Here is a 21,816-nt window from a genome sequence, read left to right as displayed (position 1 = left end):
TTCCTGCCTTTTCTCTCTGCCTTCTTGCCTTCGGAGATCTCCGCCCGACATCGGAGGAAGCCCTTTGAGAGCTCGGAAGGCAAGAAGGCAGGGAGAAAGAGCGGGAAATTCAAATTTATAAATGTTTCCCCCCGACATTGGAGGAAGCCCTTTGAGGGCTCCAAAGGCTTCCAGTGGCAGCAGCAGCAGGGTGGGGTGGGGGTCCCCAGATGCCTTCCATTGCTTCTCTGCCTGGAAGGCATCCGGAGGTCCCCCGCCACCGCGGCTGGGAGCCGTGCCGCAGCGGGCAACCCAAGCCATGCTCAGACTCCTGGGAGTCCAAGCATGGCTGGGGTTGCCCGGCGTGGCATGGCTACCGCCAGCGGCGGCAGGGTGGGGGACCTCCGGATGCCTTCCAGGCAGAGAAGCAATGGAAGGCATCTGGACACCCCCTACCCTGCCGCCGCCACCACCACTTGGAGCCACGCTGCGCAACCCCAGCCATGCTTGGACTCCTGGGAGTCCAACCATGGTTGGGATAGCCGGGCGCGGCACGGCTCCCAGCGCCGGTGGCGGGGGACCTCCGAAGGCCTTCCCCGCCACCATGGGAGGCTTCTTGGATGTCTCCCCCACTGCCGATAGTGGCACCAAAGCACTATCAGCGGCGGCGGGGGACCTCCGAGAGGCCTCCGGCAGCCACGCTGAAGCCCTCAGAGTCCTCCAACAGCAGTGATGGTGGCAGGGGACCCCTTGAAGACTTCGAAAAGATAAGGTGATTTTTTAAAAAATTATTTTTAATTTGTGTGTGTGTGTGTGTGTGTATGTGGGTTCTTGGGCCAGATACGGATTACTAGGTTTTCAATGCATTCCTATGGGAAATGCATTTTCGACCTACGTACTTTTTGACCTACGGACTCCGTTCCAATACAGATTAATTCCGTAGGTCGAGACCCCACTGTACCTCTCTAAGCTAAATCCTAACCAGTTATTTTCCTAGCTAACTAGTGTCTAGCTTCACACATCTCTGAGCCCTAACTGGCTTCTTTATGTACCCCATTGTTACGTGGGTGCCTTACGTTTCACATCATGGTCTAATCCTATTGGACAAGTCAAGCGGTCAGATCCTGCTTTCTAAATCTCTCTCTTTCATCTGACTGGCTGTGGTTTTTCCATGACTTAATTGGCTAAGAAGTCTTGAGAAACATCGACACTATATCTATCCACCACAAGCTGGAACTGGGCTTTAAAGGAGAATAGTGATGCTAGGGAGAACTTTGAATACCAATAAAGCATGTTAGCACCAAGGGTAAATGTAAAGTTTTGAATTCTGGCAACAATGTACAATCAAGTTTTGCATCAATATCATCTACATGTCTATATTTCCACTGAAATAAACTTAGAACAGCAAGTATTACTAAAGGGGAGTTTAGAAAACACATCCTCTAACTACTTCTTGAAACCTTACTGAGAATCAGACTTACATCTTTCCTAACAGTATAAACTGAGAATATTTCTGTAAAGAATGTGCCTAACATTTAATCTAGCAGAAGCAGTTCAAGTATCTGAAAAGGCAAAGGTGATTTTCTGTCATTCCCTGTCATCTGACCTTATCTTGTGTCCACACACTGCATTATTAACCAAGAATCATGGGCGCCGAGCTATTATTGTGCTTGAAACTTCATTGTCCTGTGCAAATGCAGTTGAATGAAATTCAAAAGTGCTGGTTACCTGAACTAAGAAAGAAAGCACATAAAAGAAGTCCTAAGAGCCAATGTATTGTTTTGCTTGCAAGGCTATGAAAATACTGCAGAGGCAGGTCAGGAGAGCCTTCATAAAAAGCAGAGCCTTTACACAATTCTGGCAAGCTGTTTCAGAGATATATATATATTCTTTTTCTTTCTTTCTTTTCTTTTTCTTATTTGTCCTGATTTTCTCTCAATTGATTGGCTCTTCCGTTGTTGACATTATATTCAGGTTAAAATAATAACTGATACTAGAGGTTTTTGTTTTCTTTTTTTTCTGCACAATAGCGGGACTGAAAAAATTAATGAACTGCATCAGGAGTCAACGAGAGACAAACAGCATGGGTATCGTAGCCTTCAACTACAACCCGAAGATGCTGCCAACATTAAAAATGATAAACAAAGAAAAACTTTGTATAAAGGCTCATTCACTGGATGAGAAACAAAACAAATTCAACTTGCGCTGTGTGTCGCTGGATGTTTAACATATAAAAAGAGAACTCGTACGCAAACCTGGGGCACCGACAAGCCTTTCATGTTATGCTTAAAACACTATATGTACATCTACAGTATTACATAGCTGATTTAATATTACCAATTATTTACCAGCTGACTAATGAACATATACACCATTAAACTGTAAAAAATAGAGCTTAAGGACACCTAGCTTCATCTTGAACTTTGCCATTAATTATCATCTTCTGGAGCTGATTAATTCTTTAATTTGTACTTCATATCTCAAGAATGGATCGGATTTAATTTAAAATTGAATTTGAGCAATTAATTCCCCTGTATCCTGGTAAAAACTGCTGCTCAAGGAATTAAGCAGTAGATCCCAGAAGTAATTATTCATTTATTAATAACTTCTACTAAAATAGTGTTACTCCAAGGATATGTAGAACTTGTTGCTATTTGATATTCCAAAACACCCTGTGGAGTAGCCCAGGCATCTCTAAACGTTGTAAACGTCTACATGCTCTGCTCTCACCTTCAGGTTGTGCAGGTAACTCTGTATCCGGTCACCAGACGTGTCCAACAATAACTACATATTATATTTGCCCGGCGAACTACAGGTAAATGCCACAAAGATCTCCAGTAAATTCCACACATCCCTTCAACCCTGCAAAGGCAGTTCAAGAAGTTCCTTGGCTACGAAGGGGAAAATAACAAATTAAGAGTCCACAGAATTATGAGCAAAGACTGCAAATGGCAAAGACAGGAGAAGCTCCTTACCTAGAACAGCATGGAACGTATTCTATCGATTTTATCAAAATACTGAACACACAACACTGCAAAACTTAAGGCTTTTTAAAAAGTATTCATAAAAAAATTCTTGTTGCACATCTAAACATTTATTTCCCTCTTTACGTATCCAAAGAATTCATACGTCCAACTTTGAAGTTCTTAATTCTCCACAATAAATTCAATTACGGTAAGTACACGGGGCAGAATCAGACATTGGAAGGCTCAAGGATACTGGTGGCAGAACTACACATAATATTAATACTTGAATTGAGCCTGAAAGATGACTGTGCATTTCAGCCATTTTCATTAGCTAATCATATACCTTTACACCCAGATTACACGGTCACCCTGTCACCTCTGTAAGAGAACAAGATTCACCACAGGTCAGTGCACTAATCAACTATTTTGGACATAATTTAAGGTGCTTCAAAAATATGAGGATTTACCTTTATTACAGAGTCTTCTAGAATGATACTGTAATCAATACTGGTTACAGAAGACTAAACAACCCTAGAATACTTTCTTTCAATTGAGCAATACAATACGCTGTGTTGAAGTACTTGCTCAATCTTCTTTGTAATCTTTCTCTCTTCTTTATGTTTTGCATATGCATACTTGTTTATCTATAAGAAGTGGTAAGGTTCAAACTGCTGGAACAAAAGAGCATTGAAACTGAAAAAAATACTATTTATTCTCTGTTTTTTTTCCCTCTCCCTCCCTCCTTCCCTCTCTTTCTTTCTTTGCTTTCTGTGTGTGCACACAAGCAAGGTGAAGGAACACCACTGTTCTTCAAGTACCAGCCAATTACCAGAATTTGGATAGCAGTGGAACTAGTGCCTTTGTTCTTATCCTGTGGGGCAAATGTCTGCAAACAGTACAGAATCCCACAGGTAAAAATCTTCCTAGTAAAAGAATAATTACTAGCAAAGGGTCAGATAATTAGGATTAAGTTGACCTAGGGCAGCTGAACAGTTAAAAAATTCTAACAATGTGAATTGTTAATAGACTGGAGTGAGAAGGGTTTATATGAATCAGATTAATTGGAATAAGTTGGCACCTGCAACAGCTTCAAATGAGAAAATGTGAAGGTTCTGCAATGTATTTCCATAATTATACTCAAAGTTTAACTGGATGCAACATTTATTCTCAGCACTGCTCTCCCTGAAACCAGTAGGCATGTTTTTTGTTGTTGTTGTTGTTGTTGTTATGTGCCGTCAAGTAGGAACTCACTTATGTTGTCCCGAATAGGGCTTTCACGGAAAGTGAGATATTTAAGAAGTGGTTTTACTAGTTGCACTCCCCCAGTCAGTTTCCATGCTTGAATGTGGACTTTCTTCATAAATTACATGTACAAAAAAGTAGTTGCCTTATTGCAAAAACAAAAGACAAAAACAAAGAACCCTATCTGCTACAATTTACATAATATAAAGCATAAACAGTTGTGTGTGTGTTTTTTTTAAAAAAATCTTTCCAAACCCACATTCTTTAAAAAGAGCATTGAAAGAATTAGAACAGAAGTAATTTCTCTGGATCATCCATGAAAAGTAATCATCATTACAAACAACCTTGTCAACAAATAGCTTATTTCTGCAAGTGAATCAATAGGGCCATTTCACCTCATTGTCTGAAGAGGATTATACAGAATTTGTAAAGTGTACATATAAACATCTGCCTAGAAAGACAAAGGCTGAATTTATTATAACAAAGCATATTGGACCATACCAATTTATATATGATGCAGGAAGTTATGATTTCAAAATATCAGAAAATGTGTTTAGGGATATCCTTTGGGAAAAAAGTAGGCCAAGAACTCTATAGGGTTACGGTTAAGGAGCCTTGTGGTGCAGGGGTTAAAATGCAGTATTGCAGCCAAGATTTTGCTCACGATCTCAGTAGGATCCTGACAGGCACAGGTAGTCAGGTCACAGCTGATTCCACCTTTCATCTTCCCGGGGTCAGTAAATTGCATGCCCAGTTCACTTGGTGGGGCAATGTGTATCCTGCATAATTAACTGGTAAACTGCCCAGAGAGTGCTGTAAGTACTATAAGCAGCAACATTTCCATTCATCAGATCAGGTTTTTCATTGGCAACCTTCAAAATTATATTTTTAACTTTACTTAATATGTAAATGGTGTGTTCTCAAGTCAATTCTGACTTACGTGGATCCTTTAAGGGTTTTCTAGCTACAGAGTACTCAGAAGCAATTTACATTTGTTCTTCTTTTGGGGGGGTATCCTGGGACCGGGCAGCTTGCCCAAGGCCACACAAGCTGGCTCTTCTGCGAGGCACAGTGAGGAAGTGAACTCCCAACCTCTGGCTCCACAACCACATCCCTAACTTACAGAGCTTTCCAGCAACCCACTGTTAACACTACCTGCATTTTAATTATAATGAGCTCCCTTTATAGGAGAAAGGCAGGATAGAAATGAAACAAACAAGCATATATATTGCTTCCATTGATTTGTAATGTAGTCCGTGAAAGCCAGGAGAATAGCTTTTGTTCACTTGAGTATTTTCTTCCTTTGGAGTGAAAAATGTGTAAAGGTCCCTTTCACATTTCCTCAAGTAGCCAATGTACTTCACACACAAACTAGTACCAGTTGTCTTCTCATTTCAGATATACAGTGGTGCCCCGCATAGCGATGATAATCCGTGCAGCCAAAATCGTCGCTATACGGATTCGTCGCTATGTGAAATAAAAAAGCCCATAGGAATGCATTAAAACCCACCAACCCCCTGCCACCACCCCTCATGCCCCCCGCGGCAAAGCGGGGCTTTCAGAGGTGCATTTTCACTGCTGAAAAAGCCCCCAGAGGCTTCCGAAAGCAGCGTGAGGGGGGGGGCTCTGGGGGGCATGGGGGTGGTGGGCCTGCCCCTACCACATCCCCACCCACCCCACCCCGGCAAAGTGCCGCTTTCAGAGGCTTCCCCAGTGCATTTCCACTGCCTGTTTACCTGCTGGGCAAGCCTGGGGGAGCTTCTAAGAGCAGCGCCCATCAGCTGTAAGGCGGGGAGGGGGAGGGGCTGGAGCGGAGAAGATGGCTCCTGGCTCTTTTCTGGGACAATCGCTTCCCCCCCTCATTGCAAGCTGTGCAAAAATGGGCATTTGCGATGATGGGGGGGGAAGCCATCATCGCAAAGCGATTTTTCCCTATAGGGAACATCGCAATGCGATCACAAAAGCGATCACAAAATCTGCATCGCTATGCGGATTCATTGTTAAATGGGGTGCCCATTAAGCGAGGCACAACTGTAATTAGACTGTGTATTGTTTTGACCAACATCATATACACATATATGCTGTACTATAGCTTGGAACTTTTATACAAATTTAGTCTCTTGTTTTGGGCACACAGCTGAAATAAGAGCATATATAATTCAGAACTGGATTGTTGAAACTTAGTTCTTGGACTACTTCAACCAGAGTGCCATAACAAGCACGGCCACTGCTCATGGTGACTGATGGGTGCTGATAGTTCAAAAAGTAACTTTTTCATACTGTGTTCAGAGTCCCAATGACTGTAATGTAAGTAAAAAAAGGCAATGGCTTTTCTTTTTCAAATGCACATTCTTTTCTTTTTTGAATGCACATTTTTGAATGCACATTCTTGATTTTTATTCAGAAGAAATGACAAAACAAAGGATGATTTTTACTACTAGCTTTCATGACATAACTCATAGGTAGTAGCTTTGTGACAATGAAGCTGAAGGAATCTTGTTTTATCAATTGATTTACTCCATGTTCTGCTGCCCCTCTATCTCATTTGTGGCAGGATTTAAAATTAACACTTCTTAGGCTTGTAGGAAAAGGACTTTGACTGATGGTTAATCTATTCCATGAACGAGATCTGCAAAGATCTATTGTATGTCTTAAAGTTAATGTATAGTTAAAACAAAACAAAACAAAGAAGAGTAATAATAAAATCAATAATAGTTTGAATGGGGCTTGAAAGTAGAGAAAGGAAACAAACTGATTCAAATGCTAACTTTTCAAAAAAAAAATCCCTACGATGGACTCTATTAAGGCAACTATTCATTGGTTGAAGAAGCAGAAACAAAAGTAGGTAGAGAAGGTCATTGGATAAAGCATGAGGAAGTCTGGCCAAGCGTGTATGTGGGGTGGGGGGACCAGGGGAAGCGGAAAGCATCCACAGGCCATAAGGGGTATTGCCGGTGTGTTCTGTTGGGGAGAGAGGAGAGAGGAAAGGACTTCAGAGCACTGGCCCCCAACCTTGGGCCTCCAGATGTTCTTGGACCAACTCCCAGAAATCCTGGCCAGCAGAGGTGGTGCTGAAGGTTTCTAGCAGTTGTAGTCCAAGAACATCTGGAGGCCCAAGGTTGGGGACCACTGCTTTAGACCATACAAGGACTACAGACGTATGACCTTATCTGCAGTACAATAGTGCCATTGCCAAATGGGATTTCCTAAGCATTGCATGTTCATGGCACAAGGGACTTGCACTATCCAAATAATTACAGTGCAAGAATTTCAGCTACTGAGGGCACATACGTACGCGTATAGCTATGAACTGTTAATTATAATCTGTTTCCTTTGATTGCAAATGTACAACATTTATCATGAACAAAATTAGAAAAAGAATTGGTAGAGAAAGATAAAGAATAAGAGAACTGACAGAATTGCTAAGGGCAAATGAGCAACTGAACTTAAAAATATTTTTACTTTTATCTATGCGGCATGAACAAAGGAATCTGAAGGGGGAAACAGCCATCTTTTCAAATGCTCAAAAATTCTTTCTTTGAAAATTGTATCAGTAGTTTGTTTGAGTGCTCATTTGAGCACTCTCCCATGAAACAGCGTTATATATGATGTCCACAACTCATGTTAAGTATCTATGCCTTGTACACAGAATATCCCATGTTCAAAACCTGGCTTTTTTTGGAGGGGGGCAGGCTAGAAAATAATCTTGCCTATAACTGTGGTCAGCTGCAAGTAGTCGGTGTCATCTAAAGTCTCTCGTTACTAGAGCGGAGGGTGTTCTTACCCAAAATCTGAGTATGAGGTATTCCTTGATCCATCAGCCACTCTCAATGTCAATTATACTGAGCTAGGTGACTGTATATCCCATATTGTTAGAAGGCAGCTTCCTAGATAAGGTTATATAGGTTGGAGCTGCACATCTTGAAAGAGTTGTTTTGTGGGACTGCAGCTGCCAGGGTGTGCTGTAGTTGAGGGAATTCCGAAAAGTATAGTCCAAAGTCATGCATGTCATTCCCTACTATAGCCAGCAGGACTTGTATTTCAGAAGTACAGTAATGCTGACAGCAATGGCTACATAAGAGCACTGTTCTTGACCCTCTGTGCTGAAGTTCGTACATTAAACATACGTAATAGAACGTCATGATGCTGGGAAATTAATACAGCCATCAGAGTAAACCAGGACATTTGTCTTACTTAGAGGCTGTAGTGTTTTCACTACAGCTTCCTAAACATAGAGATGTTCCAAAGTATCCTTTCTCTGGGAGAAGCGTTACATACAGATAGGCAGATACACCCCAATCATAGCAACCTGTGTAGGTTTCACTCAGTGATGGAGCCCATGCTTTGCATGAAGGAGATCCCAGGTTCAACTTCCACCACCTCCAGGTAGTGGGCTTTCTTTTTCGCATAGCGACTAATCTGTGTAGTGACAATTTTTGCTGCACGGATTATTGTCGCTATGCAGGGCACCACTGTACACAGACTAAAAGACAGACACACAGCGCCAGCAACTGGAGGAGACGCTCCTGGATGGTTTCAGGAGTGGCAATTCAATTGCTCTGGCTCTTAAAATAGACTCTTTTTTATTTTTTATTCTGGAAGTGAACTAGTGGCCATTTATTTTTGTTTGTGTTTTGTTTGTTGTATATATCCTAAAAGCCTACCGATGCTATTTCTTTCTCACTAGAAGCTATAATAGCTAAACTGAGGCTAACACATTTGGGCATATTGTGAGAGGACAAGACTCACTAGAAAAGGCAATAATACTAGGAAAAACAAAAGGAGGTCGGGTGGGTGGGGGAGGAAATCTAACCTGAGATGGATTAACTCAATAATGAAACTACAGCTTTTGGGTTTGTAAGACTTGATCAGAGCTGTTAACAACAGGACATTTGCGAAGCCATTAATTTATAGGGCGGACATAAGACAGAAATGGCTTTATGAAACGTAGCAACAGTATGCAGAAAGGCTCAGATATGGATAGTTAATGGACAGTTTGTACCGTCTTACATAGTTGGATGAGCCAAATACTTTGTGCCTGCAAACCTCCTGAAAACAAGCCTGACACCCATGTCAGAGGAACGGAGGGATGACTATTTTTACTTTGGTTTTTTTTCCAACTCCACTAATGAAATAGAGAGATAAATTGCTCTCTAAAAACCAAAGGATTAAGCCCCACTAATTGCACTACTAATAAAATGCATGTCTCTTGATTAATAACCCTCAGAGCTTCCAGCATCTGACATAAAAAATTATATCTCCAAAGCACAAATACACAAGGGTAAGGATATATAACATTAAACCAACATACAATTAGCAACACTTTATTTTAATTATCTTTGGGTACTATTAATGCTGCCCTGTAGTTCATTTTTCTTCATGGATTACTCTTTAGACTGCTTGTGTAGATTAATTCTGGAAGTATTGGCACACTCAGTTGTTGTTCTTTAAAAAAACAAAAACAAGCTGAAATACAAAGCTGGAATCAATGACGAAATCCTATTTGCTGACCTTCCACAGCCAGGTTCACCTGCCATAGCATTTCTTCCCTCCCTCCCTTCCTCAAGGCAATTGACAAGAATTGATAAAAAGCTATGACTTCATTAAATAACTATCTGCTGTCAGAAAATGAAATGATCAAAATGCAAATGGTTACACAGACTAACGTTGCCACAGTTTAATATAAATACCTGGAAAATAGATTAGAAAGATCGCATGCAGAATTCACCTGCTTCAAGGGGAAGTGAGCGTGGATGTTGCAGAAGCAAACGCCATAACATACCTATCTTTTGCGAACGTTGGTTTAAGCACTGATGAAATGATGTATTCACAAGTATGAAAATACATACATAATACAGTGCACTAAGGCATGATACAAGGAATACAAATGTTTAAAACCTTTTAACTTGAACCATTTAAAATGGAGTTTTTAATGTTGTTATATATAAAATTATACATTGAAATATAAAAACTGGTGGTGGTTGTCAAACACTCTTATGCATGTCCATTCAAACACTCTTATGGATGTCCATTCAATACTTTGTGTTTGAAGCTAGTCTTGGACGCAGGAAAACAGCTATCACGTTTGAAGCTCTGCTTCCCATTCTCTAGCCAAATAAGCTGTACTTTGTAATTATCTCAACTAGCTCAAGAAATCTGCTGCAGCACTGAATCATTTTGATTATGATTTATTTTAAAAAATGAATATTTACTAAGAACTGTAAGGTAAAGGTAAAGGTTCCCCTTGACATTTAGTCCAGTTGTGTCCAACTCTAGGGTGCGGTGCTCATCCCCGTGTCCAAGCCATAGAGCCAGCATTTGTCCATAGACAGTTTCCGCGGCCACGTGGCCAGCGCAACTAGACACGGAATACTGTGACTTTCTCACTGTGGTGGTACCTATTTATCTACTTGCATTTACATGCTTTCGAACTGCTAGGTTGGCAGGAGTTGGGACAAGCGATGGGAGCTCACTCTGTCGCGAGGATTCGATCTTACGACTGCTGGTCTTCTGACCTTGCACCACAGAAGCTTCTGCGGTTTAACCCGCAGCGCCACCAGGTACCATAAAAAGTACTAAGAACTGTACACAGTCGTAAAAAAAAAAACAACTTACCAATCAAAACAGACAGTTCCTCACAGAAAAAGAATAAATTCTTGGGACACCTTAAAGACTAGCTTGTTCTAATGCGAGTGAGCCTCAATGGGATGAAGCTGACCTATTGCATCTGATAAACTGAATTCCGGTGAAGAAAAAGCTACACCAAACACAATTTGTCTTTAAAGTTGCAAGACAAGGGCAATTTTCCCAGGAAACAATGAAAACCTAAACATTTTTGAATAATTAGCAAACGTTGCTCTCTCATTGTTCAATACTAAATTTCAAGGGATGGATGGATGGATGGATGGATGGATGGACAGTTGTTGCTATGTGCTGTCAAATCAGAACAACTTATAGCAACCCTAATATGGCTTTCGAGGTAAATGAGATATTAAGGACTAGTTTCACTAGTTTCATACCCCCACTGAGTTTCCATAGCTTAGTGGGGATTTGAACCCAGGCCTCCTGAATCCTATTCCATCACTTGATCCACTACACCATGCCAGGTATTATCAACAAATTAATCATAGCTTTTCAAATATCACCTCTAGGAGCCCAGTCAAGAAATCAGCTATATCAATCAGTCCACAGATTAACCTTGGGGACCACTGCCCTAAAATCACCTGTGCCCTGCCATCCTTTAAAGTCTAAGGATACTGTTGTACAAGAACCAACAGCATTTATATGACTAGTGAGAGAAGTGGCAATAACTCTTAAGAGCAAATCATGAACTAGTTTGAAGCTTGTTACTGCTGCAGTCAGCTGCCAGCTATGCTGGTAATTTGATACATGTCAATTAGGCCATGCGGTATTCAGATTGGACCTATCTCTAGTTTTCGTCTCTTCCTTATCGTGGAAGAAGAGAACATAGAAGCAATACAATGGAGCCCTTTCGTGGTTTGTGCCCTACATGTACACCTGAAGCTGTATCATAAAAGACTACATCTTCTGTATTAAAATCTCTGCGGGTTTCAGCAAGCCTCAAGCTTGAAAGAAGTTACATTTATTTATGAAGTTTCTTTTTAAGAATATATGATCCTTGACATTAGAGAAAGATCATTTCAGTGGTTCCAAGATGGAGCATTGCACTCCTCCTGGTTTAATGAATCATGATAAAAAAAATACATTGTAACATGAGCCTAGGTGAGCTGAGAAAGATTTATAGTGCAGCAGCATTCAGTACCAATAAAAGCTAGAGACCTCCTATGCAAGAAGGTTCTTTTTATCTTACCTCCAGAGCCTTCAGCCGTTCCAGCAGTAATTTCGTCTTTTCTTTTTCCTCTTCAGTGCTGCTGTTTTCATTCCTTGAATCTTTATCTACTGCCAAAGAAATGTCTTCCACGTCTGTTTTGCATCTCTTGCCTTCCTGCGTTAATGTTTCCTAAAACAGTGACAATTCATTATTTTTTTTACCAATCAAAGAGAAAACATGTTGATCAAGTGCTCTACTTACATTCTCCCATGCAAACAATGATAGACATACACTGTGAATGTACAGCAACCTGGATGAAGCATAAGCAGGGCTCCTACACTTGCAATTAGGTGGACCTACATTGTTTTGGATCCTTACTGAGAATCCCCCTTTGATTTTCCTTTGCTGGGCTTTTGCAATGTCCCACTCTCCATCTTAGAGTTAGGCCAGAACAATCCGTTAAAGGGGCCTATCAGCAAAAGCTGTGGCTTTGTCATCTCCTCCTCTGTGACACTGAGAAGGTGATGCCTTTCAAAATATTGGCCTTAATGCCATCTAACTGCAAGTTTGCTGCTCCGTAGCAATGTCTGCTACTTGACAGAATGGAGAACTCACAATGTGCTGGTACTGCATCAACATTCTGGATTTCTAATTGCGTTACCAGAGAATAAAGGAGACGCTGCACCCAGATAAGGAGGCAGGGCAGGGAAGCCTGTGCTGCTGCTCGCGACTGGGCGACCAACCATGGAGGCAGGGGAGGGAAGTGTGCGGTGCCCACAGAACATCCCAGGCAAAACCACCAAAGCACAATTCATGCCCATCTCTATGTAACGAACACAGCTAACATAAAGATTCAACGCTGTTTCCCAGATGACACATACGACCTCAAAAGAACCTGACTGCTGGATAGCTCAGTGGTTTAGGTATCTGGCTTCTGGCTGCTGGAACCAGAGGTTGGGAGTTTGAGTCCCTTTCAGCTCTGCAATTTTAAGATGGCAATGATGACAACAACAGCTTCCTGATCTCACTGCAGCCTGTAGGCATCCAACAGATCACCTGTGAGGACCAGGTGCTCTGACGTGGGGGGGGGGGAGTCTGCCTCCTTTGTCCATCTTCTATGGATGCTGAATGTGAGCAAAGGTCTCTGGGAATGGGGGTTTCGACATTCCACAGATGAGCTGTTAAAAATGGCCAGCTGAAAGAGGATCAGGGAAAATGAGGAAGACAGAAGGGTGTCAAACAAAAGGTCCAACTGCTTAAATTGTTCCCAACACACCTCATTATAGCACAATGTTAGCAGTTCAGAGAAACCTCTTGATCTATTCAGTTTTGTGCAAATGCTGAGCATTGATACTATATTCATTTACCTGTAAGTTGTTCCATTTCACTCACTGGGATTATGTTCTAAATAGACATGTCTAGACTGCACTGTGACTCTGGGATAACTTAATCAACCCTACACTATAAATTTATAGTGTGTTTCAAGATCTGTACCAGGACAACTTCAGTCAATTGACTCTACAGTACATTCAATTCTTCAAAAAGCCTCCAGTTTATGAATGTGAGATACAGTGGTGCCTCGCTTAACGACAATAATCCATTCCAGGAAAATTGCCGTTAAGCGAAAACATCGTAAAGCGAAAATAAAAACCCCATTGGAATGCAGTGGAACCCGTTCAATGCTTTCCAATGGGGTAAAAACTCACAGTCCAGCGAAGATCCTCCATACGGTGGCTATTTTCGCTGCCTGTATAGTGAGGAATCCGTCCCTAAACACAGCAGGGAGCCATTTTAATCACCTGGTGGCCATTTTGAAACCGCCAATCAGCTGTTCAAAAAACGTCATTTTACAAAGAATCGGTTCCTGAAACAGGGAACCGATCAACGCAAAGCGAAATTTCCCCATTCAGACCATTGTTTTGCGATTGCAATTGTGATCGTTAAGCGGTTTCATCATAATGCGGGGCAATCGTAAAGCGAGGCACCATTGTATTGTGATTCAAAATTCCAGGAAATGGCCCAATATTGCTGCACAATATTGTGCCCATGCAGCCAGAAGGAAAAAGGATGCCAAGCTTTACATAGCAAAGGGTAGGCTGAATGTTGACAACTCCAATGGCACCACTCAAGATAGTCTACAGGATAACCTCTTCTGCTCATTACCATTCACAAAGTGACACCAAGCAAAGGAAAACCCCTGAAGCTGACTCCTTTTTTCATGAGTTAACCACTTCTCACCCAAACACAACTGTCAGGGCAGAAAAACTGACTAGAAAAAAACAATATTGCTGGGAAAAGTAGGGGACAGCAGTAGGAAAACCTAACACGAGATAGATTGTCTCAGTAAAGGAAGTCACAATTGTTAGTTTGCAAGACCTAAGCAAAACTTGCTGGAAAAGACAATACAGTATTGCTGAGAAAAGGGGGGAGCAGCAGGAAGAGAGATGAACCTAACATGAGATGCTTTTGGTCTGCAAGAACTGTGCAGAGATGTTAATGATAGGACATTTGAGAAGTCATTAATTAACTGAAATAGTAACTATACATGAGAAGTGACTTGATGGGACATAACATTTTGGGTCATGACATTACCAAACAATTGGTAAAGTGACAATGTGGGTGCAATGGTTGAGACTATGACAATATATAAGCTCTGCTAAAGTAAGAATATCCAAATTTGGCACAGAGCAAAAGTGGACTGCCTGCTACAACTGTGCCAAATGTGGTGTTAATCTGTAGTCCAGTTTCAAAGTTATAATTTTTTGTTTGGAGTGCCCACATTTTTTAGAATTGCCATGCACAATGTTGATTTGTTCTGGTGTACAATACCATAGATCCAGGTATAAAATAGCGGATTGCTAGATTATATGTTCAGGGGTTGATTTAGCATAAACAAGGTAAAGTCTAGGAGGAGAGGCCAAGGAAGAAAGACATATAGTTACAGGGAAAAAATACAGGGATCACAGAAAATGGAGGGTGAAGTTAAAGAGCAGTGACAAAGAAGGGCCACCGACAATCAAATAAAGCATGAAGTTGAATACATGTTTCCTGCAACTAACCCATTTTTCCCTCCCATAATAAGAGCTCCCCACAGATGCATACTTGAGCTAAAAGACTTTCAGATTAGACTCCTGTTTATCTTCCAATTATCAATCGTAAAACATATTAAATGAAATGTTTGATTCAGGAAAATCAAGTGCCATATCAGTTAAAGCGGTGGCTTGAGGGAGTGTTGCTTCTAAGAACGTGTTAAGCATGTTGTCTGCTTTGATCCTGATATCGTCTTAAAGGCCCACAAAAACTTAGTGGGATTCAGCACCATACAGCAGAAAAGGACATGAAGAAATGTGTGTAGGACTGTGCTATTCATCTTTTTTTGTCAACTAGATCCTTCCTTCTATTTTCTTTGAGCTACAAGAATTAGTCCAGTGATTTCTGCTCCAAAAACACAGCTTGCAAGATCGAATATGCAGGGATTTGTGCTTGGAAAAGTATCCTGTATTTGACTGTAAAAATATTTTAAAATATATTAAATTATAAATAATTTAGGACCAGAACTTTGATCTGAACTATAATTAAACCATAAAAAGTACAACAAGACATAGAAATATTACATGACAAGTACCGAAACAGCTAAGCAAGGCATATCATGTCTGAAGAACCCAGTATGTCTGCTACCCTGCAGGTGTCTGGACCAGAAAAATTCAATGAGGGTGCTACAAATCTCCCTGGGAAGTTTGTTTTCCAAGTATGATTGTGACAACCCCAGACCTACCGGAGTATGCCACACTTTAATTAAGCTGCCACCAACCATTCCCTATAAGGAGTCACACAGACCAGGAATGGATTTTTAACAAACAAAAGAACAAGGTTTATTTAAATAACAAACAGGGTAAATAAAAAGATCTGGTAAATAAGATACTGTAACGTGGCTTAGTCTCAATCATACATACAACAGTTTGGTTCACACAGAACACTTTAAAGTAAAGCACAGACCCTGAACCTATCAGTTCTGGCTACCCAAATAGAAACCTGAACCTATCAGGTAGGTACTAACTGACACACAGTTGTACCCAGTCTGACACACAGACTCCAACTCCTACAACTAAACTTCTCCACACAAGCTCCAAATATATATACAGTACAGCCCCTCCTCCCTGATGTCCCGCCTTCCACTCCCCATAGGATGGAACTTTCCCTCCAAACCCATGACAGACAGGTACCATCAGTGCTGTATGTAACAATGATGATATCACAAATAAGGCTACAGCCTAACAGCTCACAGGTCTCATTTGGCAAATGGAGAATATGAGATGGTCTCAGAGGTACACATGGGAATAGTCCTATATGAAGATGGGATCCGAGGTTGTCACAGCTATAGCACTACTATTTATTTTACTGTATTTATATACCAAGTATCATGCATTTATGTTTCATGTCCTTTGTTATCCCAACCCATCAGGTTGTGGTAACCCATCAACATCTCTACTTCTTTAACTATAATATTTTGTTTTCTTGCAGTATAATTCTTTTTCAGATGTTTGCATACATTTGGAATGCCAACTTTGTTCATTCCAATTTCCACCAAGTTTAGATATAAGAACTGCAAGAGGAGTAGTGTTCATATTCTCAAGGCCTCATGCAGCTATATACATTTGTTTTACTTGAACAGTCCTGTTGGAAAACTGATTTTTATACTTCCTATTTAGGTCATGGGGATTGCTCAAAAACTGGGGGGGAAATGTAATTAGCTTGTGTATGCCTAAGAGCTCATGCTAAATACTGTATTACATACAAAACACTATCTGTATACAGTGGTGCCTCGCTAGACGATTGCCTCACAAAATGAGGAATTCGCTAGACAATGACTTTTTTGAGCAATGTTGCACTTCGCAAAACGATTGTTCCTATGGGCAATTTTCGCTGGACGATGTTTGGGTCCTTGCCTCGCAAGATGGTTTTTTTTAAAACCCTGTTTCGCAAGACAGTCCCCCCCCCCAATTGAAACACATTAATTACATAAGACCTAATTTTTTATCCCAAAAAAGTGGGGGAGAAAGTGTATGCTGCTGGCTTTCCAAGGTCTGCTTCTTGAAAAAATAGCAGCATACACTTTCTCCCCCACTTTTTGGGGATAAAAAAGTACGCCTTATGTAATTAATATATTTGAATGGGGGGAAAAACCATCTTGCAAAGCATTGCCAATGGGGTTATGGCTGCAAAGTTACATGGTAGAGAATGGTGAAAACAATCAGGAGGCAAAGGGTAAAGAGAATGTAAAAACACCAGGGAAATCACAAATGTAATCCCCCATTACCACAAATTATGCAGTTGAGTTCCCCACATTTGGGGAAATCACAGGGATCAGCAACACACCCAAAGTGCAATGGATGAGCCTCCCCCTGGCAAAACCACTTTTATGACATGGTATTTCCTCTGCAAGGTATGAGTTGGAATGCCCCTTGCACCTCATTCCCCATTCTGTCCCCTGACCTCCCAAGGCATGGTGACCCCCTGGCTGCACCTCCCACTCAGTACAGGGCTGCACAGCCCCAGTCCTGCCAGAGGCCAAGAGAGCTCCTCAGTGTTTTTGGGTGCCCTGTGGGACCCCCATCAGGGGCTAGGTGTTCTTCCCACAATCCTCTAGTGCACAGGTATTAGCATCTCTCTTTCTCCTCATCAGGACCTATTGCAAAGGCAGCAAGTCCTGGTGATGTCCTGCATTGCATTCTTCCTCTTTTTCTCCCCTGTGGTAAAGGAACAGGGCAAAAGGAGTCACCATTATCAGGAGCCAGGGGGCTGCTTTGATTCCTTTCATCCTCTTTCTTTGTTGCTGATGAGAGAAAGAGGAGGAAGGTCATCTGAGACCCATTGAATTTCCAAAGGCAGTGCAGGCGAGGGGATTGTTTTTCCCCAATATGGTATGGGGAACTCTGTTTTGCAAGAAATTTTTCACAAGACAGTGATTTTTTCCCCAATTGGAACACATTAAATAGATTTTAATGCATTCCAATGGGGAACTGGGTTGCACAAGATGTTTTTGCAAGACAGCGATTTCTATGGAACGAATTAAAATCGTTTCGCGAGGCACCACTGTACTCTTACAATTATGAAATTGGCCACAATGCTCCAAAGCATGTGTTGTTATTGTTGCTAAAGGCTGTCAAGTCACTTCCAAGTTATGGTGACTCTATAAATCACTGACCTCCAAAATGTCATGTCTTAAATAGCCTTGCTCAGCTCTTGTATGTTCCTTGATGGAGTCAATCCATCTCATATTTGGTCTTCCTTTTTTCCTGCTTCCTTCAACTTTTCCTAGCTGTCTCAAAAAATGTATGACAAGACAGTGCAAAACACTTACTACATTTTTAAAATTTGATCATAAGCACATTAACCCATCTTAGACTCATGTCCTGCAACTTTTGTACTTTTCTTCTACTTTCCTTCCATCTTCTTAACATTTTCTTCTCTGATCCCAACCTCCCCTTCTGCTTTCTTCCTTTGGATGGGTTCCTTATGAAGCAGGCATGGGCAGCAAAAGCAGGCAAAGACTGGACTACGTAGAGCTCCTTGCCTTTTTACAAGAGAGGTGTTGGTTGGTTGGTTTGAAATGGGGAAACTTACAATAACAGCATCTTGCACTTGAACACCAAAGTGGTACAATTCTCTGCAGCACATGAATCCATGTGCATATACTAATACTTGCAATTTGTGTTTCTAGGAATTTGTAATTTGTAATTTTTCCTACATGCTTTAGATGGGATTGGGCCCCATCTGGATCTCTCAAGAAGAAGGGTGAGATATAAGTCATGCATACAAATAATTAAAAAGACATGCTGATCATTCAGTTTCCTAGAAAAACAAATTTCCTTGTGGGTCACTACGCATATTTAAGAAGCACAAATCACACTTCACTATGATTCAGAATATGGTTCCATGACCATCCTAAACATATGGATGCTCAAACTCTCGCTGATCTTCATTGCTGGGGTTGACAAAATACCCTCCATGGACATTATAAAGGGATAGTGTGTGTGTGTGTGGGGGGAAGTAATATAAAGATTTCAGGAAGAAAGCAGATCAGGAGTGGGAGTTTGTACATGCAATTGTAAATACTGAACACCTGTAAAGGGTGACCCGTTCCTGACAGGCAACTGTGCAATACATGTTCTTCATGCCTATTTTCTACTCTGCACAGATTTGCACATTTTAAAAGCCTGCCCTTCTTTATTAACTTGTAGCACTCCATTATTCAGTACCAGATGGCTATAATTTGCATCCTCCCTTTGGAGAAGAGTGGAGAAGCAAGTGGTTGATATCTATAGCTGAAAATATTTTCTGAGGAAAAACTATCGTTGAATGGAGAGACTTGGTTTTCAATGGCCAGTACCAGCAGATATCAAAATACAGTGGTGCCTCGCTTAGCGAGTGCACCGTATAGCGATGTTTCCGTATAGCGATCCCTTTTTCGGGATCGCTATACGGAAACATACCCGATCTTCGCAATGGGGAAAACCCGCATTGCGAAGATCGGGTATTGCGGCGGCCATTTTGGAGCCGCCGAACAGCTGTTCGGCGGCTCCAAAATGGCCGCCGGAAGCCCGGAAATGACTGCCGGCAGCCGTTTTCACGCCCTGCCCTCGCTTAGTGAGGGCGCGAAAATGGCTGCCGGCAAGGGGAATCCTCGCTGAACGGGTAAGTAGGCAAGGTATTGGAACGCATTAAACTAAGTTTAATGCGTTTCAATACGTTTTCCCTACCCGTTTAGCGACGATTCCGCATAGCGAGGGTTAATCCGGAACGGATTAACCTCACTATGCGGGGCACCACTGTAGCTGAAAAAGGTAAGGAACAGGTGTCTTATATATGTTCATCATCTAGTCATTTAGTCGTGTCCGACTCTTCATGACCCCATGGACCAGAGCACACCAGGCCCTCCTGTCTTCCACTGCATCCCAGAGTTGGGTCCAATTCATGTTGGTAGCTTTGATGACACTGTCCAGCCATCTCGTCTTCTGTCGTCCCCTTCTCCTCTTGCCTTCATACTTTCCCAGCATTGGGGGTTTTTCCAGGGAGTCTTCTCTTCTCATGAGATGGCCAAAGTACTGGAGCCTCAGCTTCAGGATCTGTCCTTCCAGTGAGCACTCAGGGTTGATTTCCTTTAGAATTGATAGGTTTGTTCTCCTTGCAGTCCAGGGGATTCTCAAGAGCCTCCGCCAGCACCACAATTCAAAGGCATCAATTCTTCGGCGGTCTGCTTTCTTTATGGTCCAGCTCTCACTTCCATACATCACTACAGGAAAAACCATAGCTTTGACTATTCGGACTTTCGTTGGCAAGGTGATGTCTCTGTTTTTTAAAATGCTTTCAAGATTTGTCATCGCTTTCCTCCCAAGAAGCAGGCGTCTTTTAATTTCGTGGCTGCTGTCTCCATCTGCAGTGATCATGGAGCCCAGGAAAATAAAATCTGTCACTGCCTTCATATCTTCCCCTTCTATTTTCCAGGAGGTGATGGGACCAGTGGCCATCATCTTAGTTTTTTTGATGTCGAGTTTCAGACCGTTTTTTGTACTCTCCTCTTTCATTCTCATTACAAGGTTCTTTAATTCCTCCTCACTTTCTGCCATCAGAGTGGTATTGTCTGCATATCTGAAGTTGTTGATATTTCTTCCAGCAATCTTAATTCCAGCTTCGGACTCATCCAGTCCAGCCTTTCACATGATGTATTCTGCATATAAGTTAAATAAGCAGGGGGACAATATACAGCCTTGTCGTACTCCTTTCCCAATTTTGAACCAATCCGTTGTTCCATATCCAGTTCTAACTGTTGCTTCCTGTCCCACATATAGGTTTCTCATGAGATAGATAAGGTGGTCAGGCACTCCCATTTCTTTAAGGACTTGCCATAGTTTGCTGTGCTCCACACAAAGGCTTTTGCGTAGTCAATGAAGCAGAAGTAGATATTTTTCTGGAACTCTCTGGCTTTTTCCATAATCCAGCACAAGTTAGCAATTTGGTCTCTAGTTCCTCTGCCTCTTCGGAATCCAGCTTGTACTTCTGGGAGTTCTCGGTCCACATACTGCTGAAGCCTACCTTGTAGGATTTTGAGCATAACCTTGCTAGCGTGTGAAATGAGTGCAATTGTACGGTAGTTGGAGCATTCTTTGGCACTGCCTTTCTTTGGGATTGGGATGTAGACTGATCTTTTCCAATCCTCTGGCCACTGTTGGGTTTTCCAAACTTGCTGGCATATTGAATGTAGCACCTTAACAGCATCATCTTTTAAGATTTTAAATAGTTCAACTGGAATGCCATCACCTCCACTGGCCTTGTTGTTAGGCAGGCTTTCTAAGGCCCACTTGACTTCGCTCTCCAGGATGTCTGGCTCAAGGTCAGCAACTACATTGTCTGGGTTGTCCGGGATATCCAAATCTTTCTGATATAATTCCTCTGTGTATTCTTGCCACCTCTTCTTGATGTCTTCTGCTTCTGTTAGGTCCCTCCCATTTTTGTCCTTTATCATGTCCATCTTTGCACAAAATGCTCCTCTAATATCTTCAATTTTCCTGAACAGATCTCTGGTTTTTCCTTTTCTGTTATTTTCCTCTATTTCTTTGCATTGTTCATTTAAGAAGGCTCTTGTCTCTCCTTGCTATTCTTTGGAAGTCTGCATTCAATTTTCTGTAACTTTCCCTATCTCCCTTGCATTTTGCTTCCCTTCTCCTCTCTGCTATTTCTAAGGCCTCATTGGACAGCCACTTTGCTTTCTTGCATTTCCTTTTCTTTTGGGATGGTTTTAGTTGCTGCCTCCTGGACAATGTTACGAGCCTCTATCCA

At 41.7% G+C, this 21,816-nt stretch overlaps 1 protein-coding gene and 1 non-coding gene across 25 annotated transcripts in view; both read right to left on the bottom strand.

The window, feature by feature from the left end:
• The window catches only part of NCKAP5 (NCK associated protein 5), a 762,731-nt gene that overhangs the window by 233,009 nt on the left and 507,906 nt on the right, over nucleotides 1-21,816 (bottom strand). For 23 of the 24 annotated variants that reach the window (XR_013537157.1, XM_072984241.2, XM_072984248.2 and 20 more), the window contains one exon: nucleotides 12,019-12,168. Coding sequence is in view for 22 of the 24 variants with exons in the window: in XM_072984241.2 (XP_072840342.2) it covers nucleotides 12,019-12,168 (150 nt within the window). In the remaining 2 variants the exon portion in view is untranslated. Of the gene's footprint in view, nucleotides 1-12,018; nucleotides 12,169-21,816 lie in introns of those variants that run through there. The other variant, XM_078377102.1, reaches the window with a different exon arrangement.
• Nucleotides 17,265-17,430, bottom strand: LOC140703345 (U1 spliceosomal RNA). Its single transcript, XR_012082780.2, has one exon. It is a non-coding gene; the product is annotated as a U1 spliceosomal RNA (small nuclear RNA).

This window comes from Pogona vitticeps, chromosome 1 (assembly GCF_051106095.1).
Source record: "Pogona vitticeps strain Pit_001003342236 chromosome 1, PviZW2.1, whole genome shotgun sequence".
Lineage (NCBI taxonomy): Eukaryota > Metazoa > Chordata > Lepidosauria > Squamata > Agamidae > Pogona > Pogona vitticeps.
This window is presented reverse-complemented; position numbering and strand designations above follow the sequence as displayed.